Here is a 24,613-nt window from a genome sequence, read left to right as displayed (position 1 = left end):
AGATGCACTCGTTAGTCAAGGTTTTGCTGTACAGGCACTCGGTGCTTCTTGGTGGGGCCAAACATTTATATACACATTCCCATCTGCTTGTCGTCTTGTTTTCCATCTATCTCCTCCCTTCCCTGGCTCTATAAAGTTAGATCTGTCAGTCAAAGAAAAAGGGTGGAGATTGAGGGAAGACAGGTCGGAAGGTGTGTATAATGATTTGCCCCACTGTAAAGCACCGAGCCGCAAGACTTAGTTTGAACAGTAATTTTGTGCTGACAGTCCCTTTTAATAGCAATTGTTGAGTGTTCATAAAGCTCCACATGCACTCGTTATTCCTGAGATGGTTATTGGTTATAATTGTTTGAGTATCACCAGTGCATGCTGGGATAATCAAAGGAAGCGTCATCAGGGGACAGAGGCTGCAGTCACTGCCACAGCTTATGTCCCCTCCCTGAAACGAAGCGTCATGAGTGAAACTTGTTTTAGGGGTCGATCTCTGCTGTTTCCCCAGAGTGTCTCCTTTGTCCGGTGTCCAACCATCTCCCCCCATGCCCGGTGTGATGAGGGCAGCGTCCGTACTGTTGACTGAATAGTAATAAGCCTGCAGCAGAGCGCTGTCACTATGCATGCACGACACTAGCACCACCCCCACAAGTGGCATGACTTGTCTCCACAGAGTGTAGTGACACCGCTCTGTTCCCAGCTTATTACTATACAGACAGCAGACCGGATGCTGCGCTCATCGCACGGGGGAAGACACTCAGGCACAGCAGGGACAGCACCGCCCCTGTAACGAGCATCACTGGTGACCCTTCCTTTCAGGGAGGGTGCAGGGGATGTGACAGTGACCGCAGCCTCTGTCCTCTGTTTCCTTTTATTATCCCAGCAGGCACAAACGAATCGTCAGCAGACAAAGAAAAGGGGAAATAAAATACAAAAGCAGTTAGTGTAGTTAAAGAACAGTAAGGAATTTTTAAAGCAATTATATTAGAAAATAGCTTAACATTTTAGTATTAAATAGGGAGTTAAAAGAAAAATGTTTTGCCTATAGACCACCCCTTTTAAAACATATGTAAGTTTTATTTTTTGTGAAGTATGGATCCTGTAAGGTTATGTTGTATTCGTGCTGTGATTATCTCACATTTTTGCTGCCTCTATTACTCTCTAGTATTTTTTGGTTTGATTTTTTGAAAGGAAAGCATACAACATTGAGAGCATGCAAATTCTTCCTATATGGGTCTTCCAAGTTATGATAAATGCTGCATGGAGGCAACATTACTGCTGAACAAACAAGTAGTACTGTTCTGTTTCATCGCTGCTCGCCCCGTCTAATGTGTACAGTGGCTCCATAGATCCCAGGCCAAATACAACATGTGATGTCCTCAGCCAATCACTAGCCTCAACAGTATGGGCTGTTGACCATTGATTGACATCAGACATCAAAGTATTATACTTGTGATACCTCTTTAACCCAGGGCGGCCACACCATTGGCGCAACCTGTGCAGTCGCAGAGGGGCCCAAGAGGTAAGCGGGCTCTTTTCCACTTTTCTTCATTGTTGGACTGCAAAGAATCCATAAACTGTTCTAGACCAGGGGCCGTTTTCTGTCTGTGTCCGCCGGTGCTTCAGCCCAAACATGCCCATACTTTTCAAAATACTTTACAAAGGCTTGGGAGCAGTAGAGATAAGTTTTTTATTTATCATGTTGTCTATTAAGGTCATATGATTTATAGGTCACTGGTTTCTCTGCAGAAATGTGTCGGTGCTCACACTTTATTCCTATTGATCAGCTGTTTGCTGGGGACTCCAGCAACTTGATCTAAGGCCTCATTCAGACGTTAGGGATTTTTCTCAGTGTTTTGGATCAGATTTTTGTCAGTGGTTACTGTGTCTGTTTTTATCAGGGCTCTCGTATGGGGAAAAAAACTGATAAAGGTTTCTCAAACTTCCCCCAGCAAACGGTCAACGAACGGTCTCGAATGACACAGGGATGGGATGGGAGTGCTGTGTGACATAGACTTACATTGGAGAATTTGCTCCATGACTCGGATCAAAATGTGTCATGTCTGTGTTAAGTGCTGACCACCCAGTCTGCAGAAATTCACATTCATCTGAACAGCCACATAAAGTCTGATAGGTACAAGTTCCTTCTGTATAAAGCACCGCTAGAGCTTCTACATGAAACACTGATCTGAATAACGCTTCACAAAATAAAAAAAGCTTTCTTCAATAGCTTGGTTCATTTCAGGAAGAGGCAGATTTCGAAATAAAAAATGCATTATTTCAAGCTATATTATGTGTCACCAGTTTTTTCACATTTTATTAATGGTATTTACTTACACAGTATAACAAACTGTGAAAGAGGTAAAAATATGTAAGATACATACATATAGATAGATAGTGTGTATAATATATGTGTATATTTACACACATATACATGAGATATATATATATATATAATTTTACCTCTTCTTTACTCAGCCGCTTGCTGTGGCCATTTTTATTTCCTGGTGTGTAAGTGTCCAGTGTCAGATGCTGACAGTAATCTTCTGTACTTTCGGCTATGAACTGTGCACGCAGCCCGAATAGAGTGGGTCAGTCATTTTATTGCCAGCTGCAATGTTAGGAGCACGGTAATTAGCGGAGCATACAGCTCTTCCTCAATGACTTCATCCGGCATTGAGAAAATGTCCTTGGATGAAGTCGCCATCACAGGACAGGTGCACGGACCTGTGCTCGCGATAAGTGCTGTGATCACAGTGCTGCAGCCGGTAATTATATGACAGCTGCGCTTTGATCACTGTAAACACCAGTGAGCAGTAACAAGGGCCAGCGTTTGGAGGGAAATAGGTCTGACCTGAAGAATCTTGTTTCTTGGCCATTTTTACTACTCAATAAAAGAAAAACAAAATCCAAGGGAGAAATTGTATTTATTCATTGGATGTATTTATTGCATTGCAGGAGCCATTTACATTTTCAAGCTAGAGTCAGCGCTGCCAGCCGTCCTTTGCGACACTGTACATAAGTCAGTATCACTTTGCAGTTCCGAACAAAATGGCTCCGCACTGAGATCCTAAACTTCATCCTTGCCTATCCTTTTGGAAACACCCAGAAAGGAAGGGGAGAAGTGACATCACACATGCGAACAGATCCCACCCACTTTTACTACAGTTGTATTGCGAGCTAGCAGTATAGTAGATGTTCATGAATAATGTTGGCAGGTGCTTCTCCTTGTGCTTAAGTTAAATACATAGAAAAATTGAAAATAATTTTTCATTTTTTATACCATAAAAATTCAGTTAAAAAAAGGACAATTTTTAAAATGTAACATTAATACTTGAATTCTTGATACGTTCAATTTAATGACAAATTCCAGCATGAAATGTTTCACTATAATCAACATATTCTCATCATGATTTGTTTTTGGAAATAGGTTTTTCTTTGACATTGCAAATAATTGCCCTCCAAGTGACACAGTTAATCACAGCCTCTCTTTCATTACGGATGGGAATGTTCTTGCCTTACATCGGTTGCTCTGGAACAATCAAGAGAAGATTGGACAGTACCTTTCTAGTAACCGGTACGCAGACAGATATATTCTTTTACAAGTTGCATGGATTGAGTGATGGGGGTTATATTGGCTTTGGCATTATATATGCATTTTAATTGTATCATTGTTCACACCAAATACGTTTTTTATTTTTACTTTTAAAGGGATCATAAAGCTGTTGGTAGGCGACCATTTGACAAAATGGCAACTTTACTTGCCTATCTTGGACCCCCAGAACACAAACCAGTTGCTGACACACATTGGTCAAGTCTGAATCTCACAAGCTCAAAGTTTGAAGAATTTATGACCAGGTACCAGACATGTTCGTTCATCATTTATTGAAATGAGTAACCTTTATTGTTTCTCCTAGTTGGCCTTAATTGAATGCCAATGTTTTTCTGTTCTATAGGCACCAGGTACATGAGAAAGAAGAATTTAAAGCATTAAAAACGCTAAACATATTTTACCAAGCAGGGACATCAAAGGCTGGGAATCCAGTTTTTTACTACATTGCAAGGCGGTAAGTAAAATATATGCAGGCACCAAAAGAAATCTATTGTATTTTCCCTTTTCCCCCCCTTACCTTCTGTATATCACCACTGCACAGTATGAGACCTCATTATCACTCTGTACCATGATGGGATTGGTTAGTGGCAAGGTAAAGTGGCCTCTGTGCCATGTTGCTGTGAAACTTGTCATATTTTGTGTTAAGCATGTTTTGTTTCTCTGCTTCTTGTTGCAAACTTTCTAATAGGTGTTGTAACATCAAGACAATGGGAGAGATTAATCAGGTTTGCGCCATATTTACTTGTTTAAAGAGTGTCTGATCTTTATTGGACAATAATGGAATGATATTCGGTATGTTATCAAACATTCTCAGAAGAGTTTACAATGTAGGTAGATATAAAGTAGGCTGAAAAATCCTTAATGTATTGTGCAAATGCTGTAAACGTATTAAGTTTAGTGGTAGGCATGGGTCTATCATTAAGGTGATTGTATCACCTTATGTTGAGGATACCTTATGGATAATTTGGAAGTATGTTTTCCCTGACACTATTAGACTAAATTTACACTGATCAGCCATGAAGAGAGCCAAAAAGATGCAGTTTTTAGTAAATGCTTTGTAGAGGTTGTCCACTACTTTATCATTGATGACCTATCCTTACTAGTGATGAGCGAGTATACTCGTTGCTCTGGTTTTCCCGAGCACACTCGGGTGGTCTCCGCGTATCTGTAACTGCTCGAAGATTTAGTTTTTGTTGCCTCAGCGGCATGATAGCAGTTGCAACAGGGTACTGCATATCCACCTCCTAGTAATTTGAATAGGAGACGGATGTGCTGTACCCTGTCATGGCCCCTATTTGAAAATGGAGCAGCTCTGCAGTTGAGCAGCTCCAGCCGCCGTCACAGACACCGAGAAAAGCTGATTGACGGGGGTGTTGGACAGCGTCCGATCAGACATTGATCCTAAGGATAGTAGTGGACAACCTCTTTAACTCCCCGAGTGCTCAAAGGTAAGCAGTCACCTGGTTTTTCCTGTGTATAGTAGGGCCAGCACCTGTAAGTCCTTATATGCAGAATTCAAGAATTCTGTATGTATGACCCCAATGTGCTTTCCATAACGCAAAAAAGAGCTTTTATTATACTCGCATATGGTGCAATCTTGCAATCTGGTCCTATGGTCGTCGCTGCTCTTTATTTGGCAAGAATGTACAGGGCAATCCACTAATGAGGTGTGGGGAAAGGGAGATGTAATATACAGTTCAATGTACCAGTGTGTGTGAGGTGGTAAAGTACAGGACAAGGCGCCATTGGTGGGGTGAATTTACAGGGCAATGAATCATTGTGTGTGGGGGTTATGTGCAGGGCAATCCACAAGTGTGGGTGAGGGGGGATATTCAGGGCAATCCACAAATGATGGAAATGTATAAGGCGATATGCAACATTGTGTGTGTGTGTGTGTGTGTGTAGGGGTGTTAATGTACAGGGCAATGTGCCAGTGTGGGCAGAATGTACAGGACAGTGTGCCAGGGTGGGGCGGGATGTACAGGACAGTGTGCCAGTGTGGGGCGGGATGTACAGGACAGTGTGCCAGTGTGGGGCGGGATGTACAGGACAGTGTGCCAGTGTGGGGCGGGATGTACAGGACAGTGGGGCGGGATGTACAGGACAGTGTGCCAGTGTGGGGCGGGATGTACAGGACAGTGTGCCAGTGTGGGGCGGGATGTACAGGACAGTGTGCCAGTGTGGGGCGGGATGTACAGGACAGTGTGCCAGTGTGGGGCGGGATGTACAGGACAGTGTGCCAGTGTGGGGCGGGATGTACAGGACAGTGTGCCAGTGTGGGGCGGGATGTACAGGACAGTCTGCCAGTGTGGAGCGGGATGTTACAGAACAGTGTGGGGCGGGATGTTAAAGGACAGTGTGCCAGTATGGGATGTACAGGACAGTGTGCCAGTGTGGGGCGGGATGTTACAAGACAGTGTGCCAGTGTGGGGCGGGATGTTACAAGACAGTGTGCCAGTGTGGGGCGGGATGTACAGGACAGTGTGCCAGTGTGGGATGTTACAGGACAGCGGGGCGGGATGTACAGGACAGTGTGCCAGTGTGGGGCGTTATGTTACAGGACAGTGTGGAATGTTACAGGACAGTGTGCCAGTGTGGGGCGGAATGTACAGGACAGTGTACCAGTATGGGGGTATGTACAGGACAGTGTGCCAGTGTGGGGGGATGTACAGGACAGTGTGCCAGTGTGGGCGGAATGTACAGGACAGTGTACGTGTGTGTGTGTGTGTGTGTGTGTGTGTGTGGGGGGGGGGGGGGGGGGGGGGGGGGGATGTACAGGACAGTGTGTGCCAGGGTGGGATGTTACAGGACAGTGTGTGCCATTGTGGGATGTTACAGGACAGTGTGCCAGTGTGGGGCAGGATGTACAGGACAGTGTGTCAGTGTGGGCAGGAAAGTAGGGTCTAAAGTGTCTACCTTCTTTCAACTACAACCAGCCTGTACTTATTATTTAAGTTGAAACCTACTGAATCCTATTAACTGTGTTATAAATATATGTACAGTACATATAAAAGTGTGTTAGAGAAGAAAAATCAAATTCAGCAGTTACAACATTCAGCTGCAGTTTAATAAAATAGCTCTTGGTTATTTGTGTGGGCATACATAACATCAGCAGCGATCAGAGGTTTGGTGCATTCACCGTCTCATTCAGTATTCAAGCAAAGCTGGATTTACAAATTTGACATCTTTGAGTTGGATACTACAATGCTAAAATTTAGTTTCAGGCTTGTGAAAAAAATACATTATTCTTACCTTACCCTGTTTAAATCATGCCCTTATACATTCCCAAGCATGAGAGGAGTGAATAAAAAGGGGATTGGAAGGAATGCAGCTGTAGGTGCTGCAGAGGAAGGGACATCATTGAGTTTAACTGTTGTGCTGTGTCCCTCTACTGATACAGTTGTGCTTGGCATGGCCACCTCCAGACCGTTATTTGCTCCATCATTATCTGTGCTCAGGATTACATGTGATATACCATTATCGGTGCTCAGGATCACAGTGGGGCTATACATTTCAATTTCCTCTACTTCATTTGAGCTTAGGAAATTATCCATCTCTTTTCCAAAATTGTTAAAATCTAAATGGATCATCCCATCTGCAGAACCTTCATCCGTGAACTGAGAGTCTTCTATGCTTGTAAGCAGTACATGGTCTGTGCTAATTAATGGAGTGGATGGGACAGCCTCGGAGAACTGGACCTTTTTGTACAGTTTTATTTCTTGAACCTCAAGAAAATGAGACTGAGTTGTTGTAAGCGATGGCATTTCATCAGTCGTTGCCTTATTTGTCGCGTCATATGGGGTTAATAGGAGTTCAGTGATCTGTTCCCTTGTGGTGTTTGCACAAGGATTGAGACTTTTCGTTGCATGAGTCCACTTGATTAGATAGTCTATGTTCTCTCTGTCCTCACAGGACCATGGATTATTGTGGAGAGTGATCTCTTTTATATGTACCATTTGGTCAAAAGCATGGTTTGGTATATAGGTAAATCTGTTGTTGTGCAGGTACAGGTTTTGAAGTTTAGGCATTCTTACCAGTGTCCCAGGTAGGATCTGAGTTATAGAGTTGTGGGATAAGTCAATGGTGTGTACATTGCTTGGCATGTTGGTGGGAACAGTCCAGAGCTGATTGTGGCTGAGGTTCAGCAACTGCAGACTGATCAGTGTATTGTTAATAAAGATTGTCCTCTGCAGGCTGTTCTTGGAGAGGTCTAGCACCTTCAGGTTCCACTGGTAAGCGGTGTCCAGCTTATGAAGCCTTGTGATGTTGTTGTGTGCGGCATACACTTCCCACAGAGACCTCGGCAAGTGAGACGGCAGGCTCCTTAGCAAGTTGTGCGAGAGATCAAGTGCTCTTAAATTGGTGAACCGAGTCAATTGGTGGTCTAAATTAGTCAAGTGATTTTGAGACAAATTTAGCTGTGTGATATTGTCTTGGAGTCCGTGTGGCAATGCAGTCAGACTGCTGCCGGAGCAGTCCACACTTCTGTTCTTTACAGAGCAGGCACACATCAGGGGACAGAGGCAGAAAATGTTTGGTACAGCGCAGAACACAATCAGGAGTCCTGGGAAGAGTGTTGATCGATATCCCATCCTTGCCTGCAATGACATGAAAATCAGCCTCTTTTATCATTGACACCACAAATATTGTACTAAACAATAGCCGAAAATGAGCTTTTAATGTGACCTTATTGAAGAAGTAGTTACTAATCTTTAGTTTTACATTTTTCTTTTATAGGTACTAGACAAGCTAAAAAATGTGCGCGTCTGTATATATTATTATATTATGTGTAATGATACACTTTCCTTGATGCTACTGTCCTGAAGCACATGTGCCTAAGGTAACTGCAGCAATACCACAGTCGTGCATGCAAGCAATATTACATCCTATGACCTCTGTCAGCTTAGTCCTAAATAAGACGTACTTACCACTTGGTTTTCCCATCCAGAATCAATACATAGTCAATGCAGCCAGTTATAAAGTGGCTCCAGCTGTCCTCTATAGTTGCTTGCTGCTTCTGCCTTTTGGCTGCATTGTGCGGCTGTGTGCGGGATCTCTGCATACATCTGATCAGCTATTCGGAGGACTGCAGAACTGCTGCTAGTGCTGACTCTAATTTATTGGAAGCGTATCACAGCCAATCCAGCAGCCAGTGTGATGTCTAATTGCTAGCATTCATGGGGGGGGGGATACATGAAATGTCAGAGCTTCACTGTAACATCAGTTACTTGGTGTTAACCCTACTGGAGCTGCCCAGTGATTGTGTCAGTCTGACTATACATTTTCTTGCCTTTTTCTATTTGTGGAGGGTCAGCTATGGATGTGGCATCTATATGATTAAAGTTTGGTCCTACATCTCATTTTCAGGTTAAATCTGTGAGAATGTTAGACAGCATTATATTTTGTTAATCAATAGTTATGGTTCTTCCACTGAAGTTCAAGAATGCATTAAGTATTGTGCTAATATGTGTATGAGCTGTTGTAAAATAACTGCGAGCAGTAGCCATGACCGAGCTGCTGCTCCATAACGCCCTGACACTTTACAGGAAAATTTTGTCCCAGTCTCAATGTGCTATCACGTGTGGAACGCATCACACTCACTTGTAGGCTGCAAACCTTTCCCTTCTCCAGGCCTTCGTCTTCAGGAGCCACCATACATAGACCAAGGAATAACCGGTTCACTTCAGCAACCAACAGTTGACTGCACAGTTCAAGTTCATCAGCTTGCAACACACAGTATTGGGAACCACACTTCCCGTTTCTTGTTTCCTTAACACAGCACGCCCTCAGCATCGCTATCCGTCCCTCCTGGACTTTCTCTATGTGCACTGGATATTTCAGCCCCTGGGACTTCCCGTCCAGTCTCGCAGTCCACCCGGTGTCCTTTACCTTCCCTTCTCACGGTTTCACGTCCATAGTCTCCTGTACGCCAGAGTATATGGCACTCTCCATAGTACCCATACCGAGCCCTAAGCTCTGGACGTTGCAGGAATGTACTCAAGGGATTCTAGTAGTAAGGCCTTCCACTGCTATGAATAGATACTTGCTGATGCTAGCAGCCCACTGCACTTGAACTTGACCTTGGCTACTCTATTTCCTGTCTGACTATCAGGAAGTAGTCCTCTTGTATTAGAGCTTCCCCTCCCACTATGGGCAAGTCCTAACCGTTAACTGTATCTTTTCCTATGTCTTAGCGAACTACAGTTACTCCCTCATATCAGTATGTACTAAGCCTATTACCGTTATATTGTGTCCCAAATCCTAATCTATATCTCTACCCTGTGCCCTACATTACCATATCACACTATACCCTAAAACTGCAGTACCTGGTTCACATTTCACATAACCTATTATATACAGGCCACCACTCCTACACTGTTACTGCACAGTCCATCTCTCTCTCTCATACTAGGGCTCCTTGTCAGGGGAGGAAGCAAGAAAGAATTTTTATTTGAAGATCTATTGATTAAAATGTACCTTGTTCATGGGGGGACATGGTTTTAATTTCCATATAAATAAAGAACAGTTATTCAATGTGCACTGAAAATCTCAAACTGATGTAATACACTGAACTGAAGATAAAAATGATCTAGTGGCAAATGCTAGTCCTAATTGGCACCTTGGCAGAAGCTGGAAATGTAACTGTGTGGTGTCTACAGTTAACACTGCATTCATCACGACAGACTGAACAAGCAGGGGACTGCAGACCAAACCATGTTCCTGCATGATCAGACACAGCCATTACACAGTACACAGCAGGGGCACATTTATAGAATTCTCAGCAGTTGAACATTTTTATTTAACACTTCCAATTGTGGAACTATTTTTTATTACTAGATATATTGCTTAAAGTGTACTCTGTTTATGGGAAAACCTCTTTAAGTTAGAGAAAAGTTAAAGTGGTTGTTGTAACAGTAGTCATCGATGTCTCCATCAGTTTAGTTTAGTACTCCCCTATGGGACAGAACCCATCTGGACCCTCCTCCAGAGATAGTTGGCCCAGTCTTTGGAGCGGATGACCCCCGGTGAGATTATTCACCAGTGCTGCCCACTAACTCCTCTAAGCAGTGCTGGAAGAAGGTGATCCCCAGGTTCCAGAGACCCCATGAGAAGTATGATTTTCCACCTCCTGTATGCAATGTGAGAGATTTATCAAGCTAAATACACCAGAATTCTGGTCCAATTTTCCTCAAGAGCTGTCCTTCATGACTTGCATATTTATGTATTTTAGACACTTTCTTTGTCTTGTCCTACCAGGGAACAAGACCTTACTGAGAAGGAGTGTGAGTTATCTGAAACAGTGGGTTACCATGTAGATTTCTGGCGCAAAGTAACCTAATGGCCTAAATTTAGACTTACCGTAGTTTACACATGCCCCAGGTGCACCACTGTGATTAGTCTGGCGCATTTTAAGACTGTATTTTAAGTTACTGCTGCCTCAGGTTGACATTATTGACAATTCAGATCCCTTATTCTTAAGTTGGAGATATGTGATCAGTAGTGAACTTGCAAATGACAGATGTTTGTACAAATGTGTGCTTACCTCAAAAGTCTGGTGGAGGTGGTGGCGGAAGTTGGTCTTCCAAGTTGTTTGTGACGTGAGGAGCATCCATGTCACTTTTTGGGCTGTGGTTTGGCTCATGAGTGTGGTTGTGATCTTGCTGGTGTGAATTCACTTTTGGAAAAGTTTGCAGTTGGTTGTCTTTTACGTCTTGTTCAGGATATACACTTGGTGGTGGAGGCAGTGGAAATTCTTGGGGAAGATCAACTGGAGGTGGTGGAAACACTTGACCATTTAAGTCACTTTCGCGGGTTTGTGGAAACCTCTTGGTTTCCGATATGAGACTTGCATTTTTGCTTGGTTCTGCTGGTATAATTGGGACAATAGTTGAAATAGATGTTAAAGTTTTTGCATTTTCGTCTTCCTCAAAATTTTCGTGGTTAATTTCTCCATTCATTCCATGGTGGATTTCCTGTTCTGCATGGTATTCATCACTTATTATTGGTGATATGCTTATATGTGAGAAGGACATATTTCTGCCCAAGATGCCACTGTTCATACAGTGTCCTTCTTCTTGAACATTTCCATCTGCCAGTGGGGATGGCCCGGCCCAGGTTTGGTCATGTGATGTATTTCGATTTTTAAGAAACTTCCATAAAATAATGCCTATCAATATGATTACCATAAGTATTAAAAACCCTCCAACCAATGCACCAGCAAGCCAGAGATACTGGCCTGATTGTTCCTCTGCTGGTCCATTATTGTAGTCTTGTGCTCTGTCCATCTGAAAGCAAAAGGGGAAATCGTATAAAGCTTTTGTAAAAACTTTGGCCTTTTTAAAAAAAAACAAAAAAAACCTGTGTAGCCAATCTAAATAAAACACCAGGTGCAAGAGCCATAGCAAGACCCCTTTTTTTACCTTTATACTATATAGCAGTGATTCCCAAACTCCAGGCCTCACGGCCCCCAACACATGGTTTTCAGGGTTTCCTTAGTATTCCACAAGTGATGGAATTATTCTCAAGGCATCAAAACGGTCACAGATTTCTCTCGCTGGGGAAATCCAGATAATCTTATCTGTTGGGGTTTAGAAAACACTGCTATAGAGGATCTGTCGACTATCATGTCTTGTTTCCTTCAGTTAAATACTTTCATTTTTGGAAAGAGCGTTCTGGAGCATCTTTCTTCAAAGTCCGTGTGTTGTTCCTCTGTTATTCCTATTAAAATATGACTAAATTGACTGCTGCTGTTACCGTTCCCTTCGTTAGGGGGAAGACAAGCTGGCGTATTTCTCGTGCGACAATCGCATTGAAATCCTCAGACTGACCGTCTGCTCTTCTGACCTTAGCCTGACCGCTACATTGAATACATCAATCTGTCCTGCTTCGGTCAGGAGAGGTGCCGAGCCAGTCCATGCAGTGCTATGTGACCATGTCCCGACAAATATGGCCATCTGTCTTTGCCCTTAAAGGGCATGTTCTTGCGCAGTCTGGCACAGGCAACAGTTGGACACTATGTTTAAGTTCTCACACGTATGGTAACACTCAGTTGTCAGTTTATTTATGAATTTTTCTTAGGAAGAACTGTAAGGCTATGTTCACATGTGGTGTTTCTGGTTTTCTGCGGATAACTTTCACTCTTGGCAATAAAAATGCTGCGCATAAAACACAGCAAATAGCTGTTTTTTCTATTATTTGCTGCGTTTTTTTCAGGCAGATTATGTGTGTGATTTGTCTATGGTACATGTTAATTACCGTAAGTTAGTTTTATTCACCAAAAGCATTGCACAGCACAAATACTGCATGTTTTTCAACGTTTTTGCTCTCGTTGCTTTCTAAAAAATGCTGAAAGAATTGACACGCTGCAGTGCTCAAATTGAGTCAGGATAAATACATCTGTGTGTGCATGAGGTCTCTGAAATCTCACAGCTTTTCTGGTAAGGTAAAATGCATCTTTTTAGCAGTAAAAAAAAAAGCAACGCCAAGCGTGAACATAACCTTAGGCTATATTCACACGTTGCGTTTTTGATGCATACTTTTCCACAGGTAGACCTTGCTCTCTTGGCACCTGCTTTAAAAAAAAATAAAATGCAAATTTTGCTTAGTTTTTTTGGTGTTTTTTTTCCCTGCATTTTTGTCATGTTACATTTCTCTTGTGCATGCTGATAAAGTTTAGTGCATAAAAAAAGTAAACTGATTCAATTTCATCAGGTTTTGGCCCCAAAACGCAGCAAAACCTGATACTTTTGTTTTTGCAGCAGTTTACAGAGTCTTTTGCACTACCCATGCTTTCAATAGGTGAAAAATCGCTGAAAGAAGTGACCTGCTGCATTCTGCAAAAACCAAGGTATTATACAAAATACTGAGGACATAAAAAACCAACCTGTGTGCATGAAAATTCTGAAATCTTGTAGACTTTGCTGCTACTGTAAAATGCAGCTGAACATTTGCATAAAAAAAACTGTAAAAACACAGCATGTGAACATGGCCTGAGGCGCAGATTCTGACCTGCTTTTTCTGCCAAGAAATGTAGAATCTGCAAAGAAAATTCCACAGTCAAATCTGCAACATGTGCATATAATCTTGGGCTTCCTTCCCTCCATGAGTATTTGGTGAGTTTTTGATGTGGCAGATTTTCTGCAGCATTTCTGCACCTATTAGGCTCTGTTCATACGTGGTATTTTTTCTCCCCTTTTTTCTGCAGCTAAAACCCTTAGCGGTATAAACAATGTGTACACAGTGCAGCTATTTGCGGGCTTTTTTCTATTTACTTTTCTGTGTTTTTTTTTTTTTCAGTTTTCTTTTTTACCTGTGTTTTTAAGGCATGGTCACATGTGATTTGTCTATAGTACGTGCATTTTTCAGTATTTTTGCACTTAGTCATTGCTTTCTATTAGTGAAAAAAAGCTGAAAGAAGTGACATGCTGCAGATTCTCAGAAATGCTGCACTGCTCAAATTCATTCAGAAAAAAAGCTTGTGCATGAGACCTCGGAAATCTTAGCTTTTGCTGTACTGTGAAATGCAGCTTCTTGAACTCGTGAATATGGGTAAATTAGGCTACTTGTTCTCTTCCATTACATTTTTCAGTGCATTTTTTTAACTTGCGCTTTTGCCGCTTCGGTTTTTGTTTCTAAATGTTATTAAATCAGTTTGTTTTTAATGCTTCTTCGCTTTGACAACACTGAGTGTGTTTCTTCAGTGGAAATAGACTAAAGGCGCTTTTGTGTTTTTTTACCTTTTTCGCATCTAATGCAAGTCTTTGGAAAAAATCTGCACATAACTCAGCGTACCCGCAAGAGAAATTGCCTTTTTTTTTTTTCCTTTCAATGTAATCAGAGAATAACCTGATGTTGGGGCAGAGAGCCTGATTCCAGCAAAGTATTACTGACTTTTGATACATTTTTGATAAAATTTCTGTTTTCTCGGTCAGAATACTGAGCTGTGTATAACCCCGCCCACATCCCTGATTGGCAGCTTCCTGTGTTTACTGCATTATCAGCAAGCTGCCAATCGGTTGTGGGGGCGGAGTTACACAGATTAGCTTGCTGATAAAACATTGATTGCATTGAAACTACAGCACACAGCCTGATAAGTGGCACATAACTGGAATTGAGTTCTTTTTCCCTAAATTATGCAGCTTTCAAGTTAAATAGCAAAACTTACTGACAGATTCCCTTTAATAAATGTAAGAAGCTGGTCATCAATGAAGTTGTAACTGGATTAGCAGCACGTCTCACTATAGTTTTTCATGTCTGTAATCTATTGTGATGCATGTTATAGGAAGTGAAATGTGTTTTTATGATAAACTTTTCTTTGCATATACCTATAAAAAGAGTTGTGTTCTGCTTTAGTGGTTTCCTCCCTCTGCTAATAAAACACGTAATCCTTTTAGAACTGTGAGGGAGCTGGAGAGAGGTTTGTCACCATCTTTTTTGTAATGTGCTCCATTTTGTTTTCACTCCTACATACACAGGTTTGAAAATGCACTTTAGTGCATGTTCCTCTGGCTGCAGATTTTGCATGTTGCCTGGAAAATAAAGATGTGAATAGTTTTTTTTTTTTTTTTTTCTTGCTTCACTATACTGCATTTTAATGATTCCACAAAACTTTCTTTAACTCGATGAAGTTAAAGAATGCAATGTTTCTTTAAAAAGTTAACTAATTGTTAAAGGGAATGTCACCTCATTTTGGCCCTATAAACTGCTGCCACCGCCATCAGGGGCTTATCTACAGCATTCTGTAATGCTGTAGATAATCCCCCGATGTATCCTGAAAGATGAGAAAAAGAGGTTAGATTATACTCACCCAGGGGCGGTCCTGGTCCGATGGGCGTCGCAAGTCTCGGTCCGGCGCCTCCCATCTTCATACGATGTCATCTTATCTTCATACGATGACATAACCAACTTGTCTTCCTGTCGCGGCTCCTGCACAGGCATACTTTATCTGCTCTGTTGAGGGCAGAGCAAAGTACTGCAGTGTGCAGGCGCCGGGAAAAGTCAGGGAGGCCCAGCACCTGCGCACTGCAGTAATTTACGCTGCCCTAACAGGGCAGATAAAGTACGCCTGTGCTCAAGCCGCGACAGGAGGCAAGGAGGATGACGACATCGTGTTAAGATGGGAGTCACCGGACCGCGATGCCCATCGGACCTGAACCAGGACCGCCACTGGGTGAGTATAATCTAAGGGTACTGTCACACAGTGGCACTTTGATCGCTACGACGGTACGATCCGTGACGTTCCAGCGATATCCATACGATATCGCAGTGTCTGACACGCAGCAGCGATCAGGGATCCTGCTGAGAATCGAACGTCGTAGCAGATCGTTTGGAACTTTCTTTCGTCACTGGATCTCCCGCTGTCATCGCTGGATCGTTGTGTGTGACAGCGATCCAGCGATGCGTTCGCTTGTAACCAGGGTAAACATCGGGTTACTAAGCGCAGTGTCTGGTAGCCTTCCTTCAAAAAATAGACTCTGCTCCATCCCATGTGATGGCTAGTTTCTCTTTGGGCAAAAGCTGGAAACATTTTGGAGAAGGCAGGTGAAAAAAAGAAGAGATTCCCTCATTTCCCGGCTGAAGCTAGGAAGACTTCTTTTTGGAGGAGGAAGTGTAATAGGGGACGTCCTCTGGGAGTTCAAGGATGGAAAGGAGTCCAGATATATGTTCAGGGAACCCGCTACATCTTCTAAAAAGCCCTCCCAATGACGTCCGGTCAGCGATAGCGGGAAGGCTCTCCCTCTTTCTCCATACCTGGGTGAACATCTCCCTCAGTCACTGGATCTTAGGTATCATCAAAGACGGTCTGAAGATAGACTTTGTCCATCCACCTCACCAGACCTTTGTATTAACACCCCACAGGAAATCGCCAAGAGAACAGCTGGCCCTGGAGGCAGAAATCTTGGGACTCTTACAAAAGCGGGTTCTGTTCGAAGTCCCAGTAGAGGAGATAGGAAAGGGATTTTATTCCCCCCTCTATTTTGATAAAGAAGCTGGATGGTTCTCTGAGAACTATCATCAACCGGAAGAAGCTCAACCAATGGATTGTGAATTATTCCTTGAAGATGGAGTCAGTGATTACAGCTATAAAGCTGTTATTCCCGAATGGTTTCATGGTGGTTATTGACTTAAAGGATGCCTATTATCACATCCCAATCCATCGGGACCATCAAATATTCCTGAGGGTGGCTCTGTATGTCCAGAGACAGGTCAGGCATTACCAGTATACAGTCCTTCCATTCAGACTGTCAGCATCTCCGAGAGTATTTACCAAGGTAATATCTGAGGTGATTGCCTACCTTTGGTCTCAGAACACATTTATCATCCCGTACCTGGACGACTTCCTTATAGTTGGAAGGTCAGAAGATCACTGTGCAGAGCAGGTGAGGGAGGTGACGGTGGTTCTGGAAGAGCTGGGCTGGATGGTAAATACCCTCCTATCCAGACTAAAACCGGAAAGGATACAATCCTTCCTGGGGTTGTTTTTAGACTCCAAGCGCCAGATCTGTACCATACCAGAGGACAAAGTAGCAAATATAATTGCCCTGGCACTGTCATCGATACATTAGCCAAAAATGACACTAAGAAAAGCAATGTCCTTGCTAGGATCCCTAATATCTTGTATCCCGGCAGTAAGATGGGCCCAATGTCACCTAAGGCAGCTACAGTTGGAGGTCCTGTCTGCAAAGAGGTCGTTAAAAGGGCAATTAGAGGGAAAGTTACATGTTTCTTCTGCTATAAGGGATTCCCTGTCTTTGTGGACAGTCAGAAAGCATTTGTTGTCAGGGGTCCAGTGGATAAGACCAGTGGAGGGCATTATCATGACAGATGCGAGTAACACCGGATGGGGGGCACATCTGAGGTCTCACTCAGTTCAGGGGGCCTAGTGATCTCTAGAGAGGGGCCAGGGTTCAAACTTGAAGAGCTGTGGGGTGTGGAAAGAGTCTTGAGACACTTTCTCCCCTTTCTCCGGGGTCGCCGTGTCCGAGTCAAGACGGACAATCGTTCAGTCTTGATTAAATCAAACACCGGGGGGGAACAAGGTCCCATACCCTAATGATGGCAGCAGACATCCTACTCCAGCTAGCGGAACACCACCTACTGTCCCTTATGGTTCTTCACATAGGAATAGACAACATAAAGGCAGACATCCTGAGTCGCAAGAAAATTGGACCGGGAGAATGGTCTCTAAATTCCCAAATTTTCCAGCAGATAGTATGGGCATTGGGGTGGCCGGATATAGATCTGTTTGACAGTTTACACACCAGGAAAGTGAGGAACTTATGTTCCTTAAACCCAAGGGATAAACCATTTGCAGTGAATGCTCTCCAGATTCCTTGGATGTTGAGTGGCCTATGCATTTACCCCAATAGCGATGATTCCAGCAGTCATGAGGAAAATCAGGCTTCCCTCCTGGGCAGAAAAGGCGGTATCAATTGATCAGATCTGTAAGGCCGGTACCTGGTCCTCACCATCTACTTTCTTTAAGCACTACAGACTGAATATATCCTCCTTTGCTGACTTGACCTTTGGTAGAAGGGTGCTGCAAGTGGTAGTCTCTCTCTAAGGTGTTTAGTTAATCCAAAAATCTCTCATTTGTGCTGTCATGGATGAAGGGAAAAAAACAAGGTTACTTACCAGTATCCGTTTTCTCCGGAACCCATGACAGCACCCGTATATTCCCCCCATGTCACCTTTTGGGTGTGCACTATAGTTTGGGTGTTTTTTATAATGTGGTGTTGGTTATGTGTGTAAATTAACTGGATGTCCTCTTATGCTCTGTAACCCAACTGAAGTAGGGGAGAGGTACCACCATTTTATTTGTTAGGTTTCTTGTCCTGTCTGAGCGGATCCCTCTCTCTGGTGTGCTGTCATGGGTTCCGGAAAAAACTGCTACCGGTAATTAACCTTGGTGTTTCTCGATGTTGGCGTTTATATTTAAAAACCTGCAATTTTACACTTTCCAAACTGAGTGCTCACAACAGACTGACACTTCCTGTTTTGTACAAATCACTTCTCAGCAGTCTTACTATTGTCAAAGGAGAATGCACTGAAAGGTATCGGCAAAAAATGGCCAACACAAAATCCACACCTTCCACAATAGGGGTTAGTCACAGGTCACCCACACTCCTTCCCTGCACAGTGACTTTTGCACAGAGCGTGCCCACAGCTCTCTACTATAAAAGTCAATGAATGTCTTCAGTCTATTGTTTCTAAAAGACTATGTGCCCATGATCAGGTTATAGCAGCGTTTTGCACGCAGCGTATTTTCACTGCTTTCTAATCACGCAGGTAAATGTTGTTTTCAGTGAACTGTGCGGAGTTACCGCATCTAATGAATTGCTATGGGTGAGACGGCATAGTGGAGATTCTAGTCTCCGTTGCAGATTGACATGCTGTGGCTCGTAAACCCACACTACGGGTGAATTTACGCAGCATCAAATAGACGCACAGTGGGCATGGGATTCCTATAATTCCCATCCGCTGTATTGGTAACCTGAAACGCTGCTATTCCAGATCGTGAGCACGTACCCTTATCCATGTGACCGTTAAGGCAAGAAAGCTACCCCATAATCATGTATATCATAATAAGTAGACATGTAGGAAATGTTATTTAAGTATTTTGTGTGACATATCTCTCTGATTTAAGGGCATAGCAATTCAAAGTTTGAAAATTGCTAAATTTTATAAATTTTTGCCATATTTCAGTTTTTTTCAAAAATAAACACAAGTCATTTAGAAGAAATTTTTACCACTAACATGAAGTACAATATGTTACGACAAAACAATCTCAGAATCACCGGGTTCCGTTGAAGCGTTCCAGAGTTATAACCACATAAAGTGACAGTGGTACGAATTGTAAAAATTGGCTTGGTCGTTAAGCAGCAAATTGGCTCTGTCACTAAGGGGCTTTTTAAAATACAGACTTAATATAATCACAAGCTGCTATTAATAGTGAAACATAATTTCATTGTGTCTGTTTAGCCCATTTGGAACCATGGTGCCCAAATTATAAATCCCAATAGGCTTCACAAGTCAGTAACTGGCGTCTAATATCACCACCCCGCAAGGGTTTATTAACCCGTTCTAATCCTCATACCTGACAAGAAACACATACTACGTGAGTGTTGATATGGAAAGTGTTAGGAAACGTTTCGACTAGTATTGGTACTCGCAGCATTAGTTGTATCATTTAAATATTCAGCAATGCGAGTTTTTAATTTTCTCGATGTGCATCCCACATATTCTTTATTGCATGCAGTGCAATCAATTTTATAGGTGACCTGACAGCATTACACGAACTCAAACACATGATGACATAATTATAAAAATTTCAGACAAGGGTGGTGTGATAGAAATCATGAACTCTGAAGATTATAAAAATAAAATTGAAGAAATGCTTTTGGATGTTTCCACATATGAAAAATTATCTAATAATCCTACACTAATGTATAAAGCAGAAGTGGATCAAATTATTAAGGATGGACTGAATTTTTGAGTGTTGTCAAAAAAGCAAGCCGAATTTTTGGAACTGTCAACCCATATTACCTATTCTGCATGGACTACCTAAAATACATAAACAGGAATGTTTTCCTCCCATGAGATCAATAGTCTTAGGGATAGGCTCTGTCAACGACCACTTATGTGGATGGCTGGACTCGTTATTGCAGCCATTAGTTCATCATGTCCCTGGCTATATCAAAGACTCAAGAGATATACTTAGTGCCTTATCTTGCAAAGTTTGGTCCTCTGATTACTCTTGGTTGAGTTGTGACGTAATAACATTATACTCATGTATACTGCACACTAAAGCCATGGAATCTATTAATTTTCATCTTGTCAAATATAGTAATTAGTCTCTGGATTTAATTTTATTCTCCAAGTCACTTTTTTTCTTAACCCATAGTTTTTTTTCATTTGACCAGCATTATTATGTGCAGCACATCGGGGCGGCCACGGGTGCCAAGTTTTCACCTTCCCTAGAAAATCTGGTTATGGCTTTTTTGGAATTTCACAATCTATTTTATATTCCTAATACATTCATGTCCTTAGTCGTCTGGTACTGCAGATACATCGATGATACCCTCCTCATTTGGAGGGGAGATGTATCTGCCATATCAGACTTCATCAGTTATCTCAATTCCAATGGACTTAACCTCAGATTTACACGTTTGATAATCATCAAATTTTGTTTTTGGATCTCAGACTTTGGGGTGTGCATGACCAAAAGATTGCTGCACAAACCTATTCTAAACCATTAGTTGGTAATACCATTCTTAACGCAACTTGCAGCCACCCCAAGCACACTATTAGATCAATTCCTGTAGGGGAGTTTACCAAAATCAAAAGGAATTTTAGTAACAACAATAATCTAGATGCGGAATTAAAACTCAGAAATAGAAAATATCTTAAAAAGAATCTGTCAGCCCCAAAAAAGTATATGAGCTAAAGCCACCGGCATCAGGGGCTTATCTACAGCATTCTGTAATACTGTAGATAAGCCCCTGATGTAAACTGAAAGGTAAGAAAAACAGGTTATATTATACTCACCCAGGGACGGTCCCGTTGCGGTCCGGTCCGATGGGCGTTGCGGTCCGGCGCTTCCTATCTTCATACGATGACATCCTCTTCTTCCTGCTGCGGCTCCGGTGGTGAAAGATTCCCTTTAATTGGATGCTGAATAGGGCATTAAATGCGGTATCATCAAAGAATCACGAGGAATTGATTTCTCCCCAGAGTGATTACTTTTCCAGAAAAAAAAAACCCTTTGGCCAATAAACCTTTTTTGTGTCTTCAATACAGTCCTCTATTTTATCAGATTAGACGTGTCATTAATAAATTCTTTCCCATACTTCATGAAGATCCCACCCTAGTATCTATAATGCAATCAGGATGCAATATACCAGTAGTTGCGAGAAGAGTCCCCACTTTGGTAAACGCACTATCCCCTAGCATGTTCCTATCAAAAACTTCTCAGGGCACCTGGCTTGACATTAAAGGTAGTTATAAATGCGGTACTACCAACTGTAAGACCTGTATGTAAATCACTAATAATAAGCTTTTCCGTAACTATCATAATACTCAGAAATGTTACATAAAAGAATTACAATACAAAATCATGTCATCTATAATTTTGATTGCACTGCATGCAATGTGTGGGATGCACATTGAGAAAATTAAAAACTCGCACCAGATTTCCAAATGGGCTAAACAGATGAAATGAAATTGTTTCACTATTAATAGCAGCTTGTGATATGTTGTCTGTATTTTAATTGCACTTATATGGTGTTTTGTTATATGTTAATGTTATGTGATTATGGTTTTGTCTGTTTTTCATGAACACCTTCAGGACTTTACATACCATGTAACATGTTTCAGGTGATTGATTGGCTCAGTATATCAATAAAATGTGCGGGTCCTGGGGGATAGCAGCTTTGATAAAGAACACTTTTGCGATGGAAACGCATCGCTCTTTATCCCAGAGTGTGCTATAGTACGGTCTAGGAGCATGTCATGTTTTACAGTGTCTGAATAAATTAACACGGTACCCAGATATATTTCTTTCCTGAATAAATTTGAAGAATTTTATCCAAAGGAGCTGGAACATCGTTTTTCTTTCCCTATATGCATTTACATCTCATCAGGACGGAGTTCCATGCATCTTGAAGCATTGGTGAGCTGGCTTTTCTTTCCTTTTTAGCAAAAACTGATACCTGCATTGTTTGCTGTGTTTTTGCACTTGCCCATTGTTTCCTATTGGTGAATAAATGCTGAAAGAAGTGACATTCTGCAGTCTGCAAAAACAGTTTTCAAAATCAGTCAGAAAAAAAAAACAATGTGTGCGCAGGAGATTTCTGAAACCTAATAGAATTTGCTGGTATGATAAAACACAGCTTAAAATTTGCATGAAAAAAATGCAATGTTTGAACCTTGCCTAAGGAACAATGGATTGGGGCTAGCTAGGTGTATGCCTTAGCGATGGGAACTGCATTTATTCGACCTTTACTAGATATCCTGTAAATGTACTACACATGTCTGTAATGAGACAACCCTTACAAACAGTAAAGAAAATATTTGACAGTGTAATTTACAAAAGTCTGAGTGATCTGATAACTTGACACAATCAAGTACAATGCTTCATCTTATGTCTAATACGTATTGGTAACTACAATATGAGTTTTGGCAAAGAAACAATTGTTTGGAACCTGTGATTTCTAGTGGTTGATTGTGTAATAGTCAACGTTAATGGAACACAATATAGCTGTAATAATTAGGTGTTAGCCAATTAACTGACCTCTCAATAGTGATGTCTGCCAGAATGTACTCGCCTGCTTTTTTCAGTGACTTTCTCAGCTCTTCTTTTCTACATGCATGAATGTAAGTGGGGCTGAAGTTTTATCTTTGTAGCACTGACTATATAGATGTTGCATAAAAAGGAAGTACTACGAGATCCAGGAAGTGTAATAGTTTGCAATGGTTTAGAACTTTGCCAAGACCTGGCCATTTGTAAGCTTTATTAAAGAAGCATTACAGTTTCGGTAAATAGAGGATGCACATTTTCTTGAATTTATACTGTCCTTCAACCTTCTGCTTATGCAGACAGGAACAACAGTATGCCATGCTCATAGTTCCATTTGTGAATACAGTTACAACCAATAATCTGACTCCAAAGTGCCAAAAATTCTGGTACCTGCGCCAGTAGGTAGATTGATAATTGACATCAGATTAAATCTATACCTTATTTGTAATCCTTGCTGCTAAGGCACAAATGCGGAGCACTTGGCAACGTAATTACTGATCCCCTTCCTCTTTCATTCCTTCCCCGCTCATCCCCGTCAGAAGCTTCCTAGCAGGTAATCTTGTCTGAAAAATTTTTCTCCGGTCCAAAAACTCATGCAGGCTCTATCATTTTCGGATGCAGTTCCCGCTCTGTTAAAGGGGTTGTCTGGTCTTAAGCCACAATTTGCAGTTACTATATTTGATTCCAGACTTGTGAATCCTCTCATCGTGCTCATTGCACGCTGTGTGGATCCTCATTGCTGGTTCCAGCAGTATGATGTCCCTGCAAAGCCCCACCAACACAATATAAGGTACCTACAAAGCCACCCTCATAATGTAATATCCCCACAGAGCCACCCTCAGCCCCCCATGTTATAATGTTATGTCTTCACACAACCCCCACCCACATAGTATGATGCACCTACACAGTATGATGTCCCCGTGTATGTCCCCACAAAGCTCCCTTGCAATATATCCCCCACATCTCACACAGCATGACCTCTTACAACTGCCCATAAGGTATGATGTCCCCACACAGCCTCCTGCGCAGTATGATGTCCCCACACAGCCTCCTGCGCAGTATCATGTCCTCATACAGCCCCCCTGTGCAGTATGATGTCCCCACACAGCCCCCCATGCAGTATAATGTCCCCACACTGCTCAAGTTTGAAATCCCCCGTGCAGCCCCTCACGCTATGATGTCCCCGCGCAGCCCCTCACACCGAAAGATGTCCCACGCACGTTCCCCTGCGCCTTATGATGTCCCCATGCAGCACCCTGCGCCTTTTGTCGCAGCACAGGTCATACAGGATATCCCCATGCGGTAAAATCGGACACAGCGCCCCCCCCATGACATGATCGCACACAGCCCCCCTGCACTATGATGTCCCTTCACAGCCCCCACGCAGTATTATGTCCCCATATTGTATAATGCACCCCATAGTCTTCAACAATATAATACAATGCATATTGTGTAATGCAGCGACATATAGTGTAATGCAGCCCCCATAAAGTGCATATCGTATAGTGCAGCCCCCATATAGTGCATATTGTATAGTGCACCCTCTGTATAGTGCATATCGTATAGTGCAGCCCCCATAAAGTGCATATTGTGTAGTGCTGCCCCTGTAAAGTGCATATCGTATAGTGTTGGCCCCAGAAAGTACATATCGTATAGTGGTGCCCCCTTAAAGTGCATATCGTATAGTTCAGCCCCCGTATAGTGCGTGTCAT

At 42.3% G+C, this 24,613-nt stretch overlaps 2 protein-coding genes across 11 annotated transcripts in view; one reads left to right on the top strand and one right to left on the bottom strand.

The window, feature by feature from the left end:
* NF1 (neurofibromin 1) overlaps positions 1 to 24,613 on the top strand; it is a 373,185-nt gene that overhangs the window by 224,874 nt on the left and 123,698 nt on the right. For all 9 annotated transcript variants that reach the window (XM_077296848.1, XM_077296844.1, XM_077296843.1 and 6 more), the window contains 3 exons: positions 3,422 to 3,568; positions 3,703 to 3,849; positions 3,948 to 4,058. In XM_077296848.1, coding sequence (XP_077152963.1) covers positions 3,422 to 3,568; positions 3,703 to 3,849; positions 3,948 to 4,058 — 405 coding nt within the window. The remainder of the gene's footprint in view (positions 1 to 3,421; positions 3,569 to 3,702; positions 3,850 to 3,947; positions 4,059 to 24,613) is intronic.
* On the bottom strand, positions 6,650 to 22,999 carry OMG (oligodendrocyte myelin glycoprotein). 2 transcript variants are annotated; one of them, XM_077296838.1, is made up of 3 exons: positions 22,896 to 22,999; positions 11,148 to 11,889; positions 6,650 to 8,202 (listed from the first exon to the last, which is right to left on the bottom strand). In XM_077296838.1, exons 2-3 carry the CDS (start codon positions 11,244 to 11,246, stop codon positions 6,880 to 6,882), a joined length of 1,422 nt encoding a protein of 473 aa, XP_077152953.1. In that variant the 5' UTR covers positions 11,247 to 11,889; positions 22,896 to 22,999; the 3' UTR covers positions 6,650 to 6,879. The 2 variants fall into 2 exon arrangements, with proteins under 2 accessions (XP_077152953.1, XP_077152954.1); XM_077296839.1 differs by lacking the exons at positions 11,148 to 11,889; positions 22,896 to 22,999 and adding an exon at positions 8,533 to 8,692.

The sequence above is a fragment of the Ranitomeya variabilis genome, chromosome 3 (assembly GCF_051348905.1).
Source record: "Ranitomeya variabilis isolate aRanVar5 chromosome 3, aRanVar5.hap1, whole genome shotgun sequence".
Classification (NCBI taxonomy): domain Eukaryota; kingdom Metazoa; phylum Chordata; class Amphibia; order Anura; family Dendrobatidae; genus Ranitomeya; species Ranitomeya variabilis.
The sequence above is the reverse complement of the archived record's forward strand: the minus strand, read 5'-3'. Positions and strand labels throughout refer to the sequence as shown.